Below are 6,927 nucleotides of genomic sequence, written 5' to 3'. Positions count from 1 at the left end.
CTTCCCTTATAAAATGGACCACAGGGGCACAGGCTGCAGTGAGCGAGACGACGACGTCACTCCATCCTAGTCGAACCACACCACACTGCCGCCGCGTCCCGTGCTCCCAGGTGAGATCGAGCGCGAGTAGCCAGCCGATGAGCCGCCTCGTTTCCCGGCGGCACCTCGCCGCCGCCGCGGCCCTCCGACGATCCCCCGCCGCGTTCGCTTCCAGGTGACCCGCCTCCGCCTCTCATCCCCGCTCCGTTTTTCTTCTTATTTTGTCGCGATCCGGCTCCGTCCAAGCTTATCATCATCCGTGGCGTGCGCGGGGGAAACTGTCTGACGCCGTCGGGTGGTCTGATGCGAATTTCATACATACACGAGAGCTGGAATCGCGATTTCAGGCGCGATCTGGGCTGGGTTGTGAGGGGGCCTGCAATTGATTTGCTACCGCTCGATTCTGCACTGACCGCGGACCATTTGGTTTGTATTTGGGCGGTTACTGACAGTTTTGGGCGACGCGCAGGTGGCTGCACACGCCGGCATTTGCGACGGTGTCCCCCGAGGAGATCTCTGGTTCAAGCCCGGCGGAAGTGCAGAATTTTGGTGAGATGACCGGCATTTAGGGGATCTGCTTGTATGGGTTGCTTTAAATTGGTCCTGCCTGCTTGCTAGCTTTGCCATGGACACGCTTCAGAGCTGTCTCTATCCAGCGGGTTACTGATTACTGCTTGTGATGTTTAAGAGCGATGTGTAGGAATAGGGTTATTTTTATGGTGAAGGTGGATAGAAATAATTTTACTCGAGAAGGAGCTTTCCACCGCGTCCGATTTGTGCCATCCGTATCAGACTTCATTCCTGTGAAGTTCCTACTGGGCCAAATGGGCAAGATGTGTTTGGTCAGTCATTGTGGTGCTTTGTTTTTTAGGCTCGTGTTATGATTACTTGCTCACACCTACTCCCTCCGTTCTAAAATAGATGACCCAATTTTGTACAAAAGTTAGTATAAAGTTGAGTCATCTATTTTGGAACGGAGGGAGTAGTTCTGCACTGTACTACTGCTGAGCATTCACTACTGTACTACTGTTGAGCAAGTATGTTTAACAGTACGGAACCTGAAATTGAATGGCCAGAACATGGTTTCACCACATCCATTGACGAAGTTAAGTTCAGTGCAGGGAAAATGGATAAAGTCTGCTAACTGGAATTGGATAGTTGATCCTTTAAATGGCGAAAAATTTATCAAAGTTGCTGAGGTTCAGGGATCTGAAATAAAGGTATTGATTCTTTGGGGTGCTTCTCTTTTGATTTCCATGTTACAGTGCTACGAGTGCAATTTAGTCATATCTATCAATTTTTGTGAACTTTTCTCAGCTTAAAATACAAAGACTGACTTTTCTTTGTTTAAACTTTACTGGTATTCCCCCGCAAAAAAAAAAACAACTTTACTGGTATTGTCGTGTGTCTATTAGCTCCAAAGTGTGTTCTCAAACAATATGCAATATTTTTGTGGTGCAGCCATTTGTGGAGAGTTTATCTAAATGCCCAAAGCATGGACTTCACAACCCACTTAGAGCTCCAGAGAGGTATGTGCTGTTTTCCTGTACCATGGATGTAAGTCGGCTAACGTATTTCATAGCAATACTGTTTTTTTGGCTGCCTGATGTTTCTGACCTCATGTTTCAAAATTAACTTAACTAGTTAATTTCCGGTTGGAGAAATTTATTTGACTGGTCCGCTTATCCGATTATCAACCTTTTAAGTATAAATGAAATCACAATTTACAAAGGTTTTCCTCACCATTTAGTCCTTGGTCACTGAAGTTTTTACTATACAAACCTTTGTACACACGTTAATTGCGGCATTATCATTTATGCACATTCGTCACTGGACAGCACCCCCTAAAAAGTATTCTGTAGCTACTTTATACTCCCCCTGACAACATCGTTGCCAGTATTCCGTAGCTATTGTCTTCACTTCTCTGTCTCTGTGATGCATTCTGCCATTATTTTTACCGTAAATGCTTTTAGCAACTATTTGAAAGTATGAATTACAAAAGTTATACACATTACTTTCATGCCACATATCTAAATATTTTGTAAAATACTAATGACCAGATATCAAAAGGTTCAACCATGCTTCCAGCAGTAGCATGTTTTTGTGACTTGAAAGTGTAGTCAGCAAACATGGTATATGAGCAAACCCATATGCCCTGTATAAAATTGTGCTGATAATAGTAGTGTCTGGTACTATCAGTATTTGTACCTTGCTGAATTTTGGAACCTCCAATATGCAGGTATCTCATGTATGGAGATATATCTACAAAAGCTGCACACATGCTTGGTCAACCTGAGGTATGCCATCTTGAAACAAAGATGATGTGACTTTATTCTACTCAGATCTTTTTTAGACGACTCTACACGTGCATGGACCAATTTGCCATGTGATTCACATTTATTAATGCAAATAGGGGCATCCCCTCCGGACTTTGCGGCCCCTTCATAGAGGAGAGAAGAGTGATAGCACCTTTTTTTTCTCATCTAATTCTCCACTCATTATTGTCACCGGTGATTGACAGGTCTTAGATTTCTTTGCTAAGCTTGTTCAAAGGGTTTCTCCGAAGAGCTATCAACAAGCACTTTTGGAAGTTCAAGTTTCTCAAAAGTTCTTGGAGAACTTCTGTGGAGATCAGGTATGTACAGATCATTTTCTTCATCTCCCTGTTCAGTTGTTCACAAGTGATGGTACAATTTTATATGAATGTGTGCATGTTTAGCAAGGAGCTGTCATTATGCCCCGGTCTGCAGATTGAAATGAACACCCAATAATAATACTTTCAACTTTAATCTTCTCTCTGGCTGATATAACAGGTGCGCTTTCTGGCTCGGTCATTTGCTGTACCTGGAAATCATGTTGGACAAATGAGTAATGGCTATCGTTGGCCATTTGGCCCAGTAAGTACTCGAAACTTCTTTGGTAAACAAAATGCTATATTTGAGATTTGTTGCTCCTTTTGGTCCTTCCACTGCATACCAGCACTTCTAAAGAATTGTTACGGTCTAATTGGATTCCTGGTACTCGATTTACAAGCTATTGGGCATAGGAATTCAACTGTGTGCAAAAGTGAGCTGTATCTGATACACTAGGCAAAATAATTGCTTAACATAGCCTGCTAGTGTTTTTTTCCCCTTAACATATTATTTGTTGAATATGCACTGCCATGGTGAAGTTGCTAGACAAAGATCAGGTTCCATCCTTAATCTAATTATTTGGTTATAATAGAGTTAGACCCATTGGAACTACAAAGGAACTTTCATGTGGATGTAAAAACATTTTGCTTGATGAACTTTGAATTTTTCATGAACTCTTTAGCATGTCTTACATTCTTTTGAGAGTGAACCGAAGTACGCTTTGATGGTTTAATTTCTTTTTACTTGCTTCAAATGGTTATTCCAGTAACTGAATGTTAAGCTTTTGATGCACCATGAGTTTTTTTTATTACCTGTGACATGTTAGGTCTAATATAATTTTAACTTTGGGCAGGTTGCAATAATCACACCGTTCAATTTCCCATTGGAGATTCCCTTGCTGCAACTGATGGGTGCACTTTATATGGGAAATAAACCAGTCCTCAAAGTTGACAGCAAAGTTAGCATTGTGATGGAACAAATGATCAGGTTGCTTCACGAGTGTGGGTTACCTGCAGAGGACGTGGACTTCATAAATTCTGATGGTATCACAATGAACAAGCTGCTGTTGGAGGTTTGACTTCTATTTTATGACTTTGGGAGAATATTTCCTGTAGCTTTGGAAAGGAATTTCTGCTATAGTAAGATGATATAACTAGTTAATCAATCTGTGACAAGCCAATTCTACGTTTGGACATACATGTAGATTCTTTTTCACATGGTAGTGATAAGCAGCAGTTTGTGGTCCCACCATTCTTTCAGTTTACTGAATGTGGTACAGCATGTTCAAGGGTTCAACAACAGAGATTGTTTGGAATTCAAAACATAACAATATGCTTCTACTAGCTTTTCTATTCCGAGCCAGAAATAGCTATTGACCAAGTGGGCTAGCACTACTGTCTTATATGCAGCACATATTTCATGGTTGGATTTATTCTTCACATGATGTTTTGTAGGCAAATCCAAAAATGACCCTCTTTACTGGGAGCTCACGTGTGGCAGAGAAATTGGCTGCTGATTTGCAAGGCCGAATCAAGTTAGAAGATGCTGGTTTTGATTGGAAAATTCTTGGTCCAGATGTTCAAGAGGTCTGAAGTCACTTCTGTTTTATCTTTAATATCAATATATTCATAATAACATTGTATATTCATAGTTCAGTGTCATGCATTTACCAAGCTGAAGATGATTTGACTTGCTTTTATGATATGATGCCCAAACAGGTTGATTATATTTCATGGGTTTGCGACCAGGATGCTTACGCTTGCAGCGGTCAGAAGTGCTCTGCTCAGTCTATGCTATTCATGCACAAGGTAAAGACTAAAGAATGATATCACCAGTGCACAATTTTCCTCCTGGGTTTGTTAGTAAATTATGAGCCCAGTTGTTGATATCTTTATGAACACTGGTTCAAGTCCAACCGTCTCTTGTCATAGTGATTTTTGTATTTTAAGATAATAAGGAAAATGCTCCAGAGAAAGAAAAAAGAAAAGTGAAGGACTCTATGAACTTTCGGAGCTTATTACAACATTGCGCTTCTCTGTCAATAGACAAAACAATAGCGTGTTTAATAGTTTTCTTCTAATTGCAGAACTGGTCATCTAGTGGGCTACTTGAGAAAATGAAGAAACTTTCTGAAAGAAGGAAGCTTGAAGATTTGACGATTGGCCCAGTCCTTACTGTGAGTGACCATCTTTAACCACATTATATTCTTTTGTAACTTTCTTTTCATGGTGTAGGATTTGGCAGCAGTTAGTTGTTAAAAAGCTGAATTGAGCAATAAATCAGAACCAATTAACAATAATTGTTTCCCAATACTTTGGTTGCTGTGACAATCCAAGCATCAAGTAGTAGTGTATAAAAGAAGAGAACTGAATTTACATAAGAAAATAAAAGAAAACTTAAGGAACTTGTCCTTGCACAGTACAATGCATAGGAGAGAAAGAACACGTAGTCCACATTTAGCACCATTTTTTAGAACTGTTGGTGTGGTTGCACAACTAGATGGGCAGTATATGCAGTTTCAGGTAGGAATGCAAGTGCTCACTCTATTGACCCACCTCACTTCGTCAATGACTCATTCCCAACATAATTGGCTGCCCACCTGGTACATGTCATTGTATTATTTTTCAAGCAAATAGACTTGGATACATCGATGGGTCCGACTGACCCATCCACTTGCATAACTATACAGCGGTTTCAAGTTTCACCATAGAATTAATTTATCATCATTTTCTGCTTATGCAGGTTACAACAGCAACCATGATAGAGCACATGAACAACCTTCTCAAAATACCAGGATCAAAGGTTCTGTTTGGTGGTGAACCTTTGGAGAATCACTCCATCCCAGAAATATATGGTGCTTTCAAACCGACTGCTGTATTTGTCCCACTAGTGGAGATACTTAAAAATGGTAACTTCGAGCTTGTGACAAAGGAGATATTTGGTCCTTTCCAGGTAATACATTCAGACGTTGAGGCTTTCTTTCATGCTACTGTACAACATATTGATGATGTTGACTGATTTTCCTATGATGTTAGTGTTACTGACCCCCTCCATAAGTGTATGTATCAGATGGGTTCATGTTTACGGCCTTATTATGGCTTGGCTGAAGAATAATTTTCTTGGTTATGGAATATACTAGTAATATTTATCTCCACTTGATGCTTAGGTCCATGTTATATTTCAGATTCGTATAACAAATGAAAACTAGCTTTACTCACCCTCACTGAATTTGCTAACTTGGAAGGTAGCCAAGGTTTCCATGGCCTATCTTGTATTCTAGAATACATCAAGTTGGTTTAAGTTGTATTTCTTTGACAGTTTCTTTAAGTAATATACTTACCCATTGTGAGTGCATATTTCAGGTGGTTACAGAATACTCTGAGGAACAGCTTGATTTGGTATTAGAAGCCTGCGAAAGGATGAATGCGCATCTGACAGCTGCAGTAGTTTCAAACGACAAATTGTTCCTGCAGGCAAGTTCGCTCATCTCTGTCAGTGTTGAAATTTATATCCATTTGTCTGCTTTACTATCCTTCAAGTCTTAATTTTTTGCACCAAGACAGTCGGGTAAAGTTGTGGTTTTAGAAGTTATTTACATTATTATCCTCATCATGTCTGATTCACTCTTCTCATCTCGGTTTTCAGGAAGTACTCGGGAGATCGGTTAACGGGACAACATATGCTGGAATTCGAGCAAGGACCACCGGCGCCCCGCAGAACCACTGGTGAGCCAAGTCCCGTTGCCAATACCAGTGATCATCGGTGAATGCTGTTGATAATGAATGATCTGACATTTTTCGCGACATGATTCAGGTTTGGTCCTGCGGGTGACCCGAGAGGCGCGGGGATCGGCACTCCAGAAGCCATCAAACTCGTCTGGTCTTGCCACAGGGAGATCATATACGACATTGGTCCCCTGCCTAAGAAGTGGGCACTTCCTGCGGCTACATGATATGCCTAGGACAACTAGCTAGAAGAACACGACGGCGGTGGAGAGAGAGCAACACGGACAGAATTAGCTGGGTGAGAAGTGACAGTACGTTCTGTTGAATAATGGAAGCCTCGTGTAGGCATTGGGAGGGTCTTGACCCCCAAGGAACACAATAAAGGTCATAATTATGAATGGAAGTACTACGATGGTTGTCAATGGAGCTTTAGATGTTGCTCTAGTAAAAGAATTAAATTATGCAACATCTACTATGGTTCTTAATCTCGCAGGTCGTCATGCTTGAGATGCAGGCATGGTGTTTGTCAT

The 6,927-nt window shown here is 41.0% G+C and overlaps 1 protein-coding gene across 1 annotated transcript; it reads left to right on the top strand.

The window, feature by feature from the left end:
• On the top strand, positions 1 to 6,823 carry LOC123142317 (probable aldehyde dehydrogenase). Its single transcript, XM_044561290.1, has 15 exons — positions 1 to 214; positions 509 to 588; positions 1,156 to 1,259; positions 1,501 to 1,568; positions 2,279 to 2,336; positions 2,561 to 2,674; positions 2,853 to 2,936; positions 3,526 to 3,744; positions 4,127 to 4,258; positions 4,391 to 4,480; positions 4,759 to 4,848; positions 5,415 to 5,624; positions 6,035 to 6,145; positions 6,318 to 6,397; positions 6,486 to 6,823. The coding sequence occupies exons 1-15, from the start codon at positions 138 to 140 to the stop codon at positions 6,622 to 6,624; spliced, it is 1,656 nt and encodes a 551-aa protein (XP_044417225.1). The 5' UTR covers positions 1 to 137; the 3' UTR covers positions 6,625 to 6,823.
• The last annotated feature ends 104 nt before the right edge of the window (positions 6,824 to 6,927 follow it).

Source organism: Triticum aestivum, chromosome 1B (assembly GCF_018294505.1).
Source record: "Triticum aestivum cultivar Chinese Spring chromosome 1B, IWGSC CS RefSeq v2.1, whole genome shotgun sequence".
NCBI classification, from domain to species: Eukaryota; Viridiplantae; Streptophyta; class Magnoliopsida; order Poales; family Poaceae; genus Triticum; species Triticum aestivum.
This window is presented reverse-complemented; position numbering and strand designations above follow the sequence as displayed.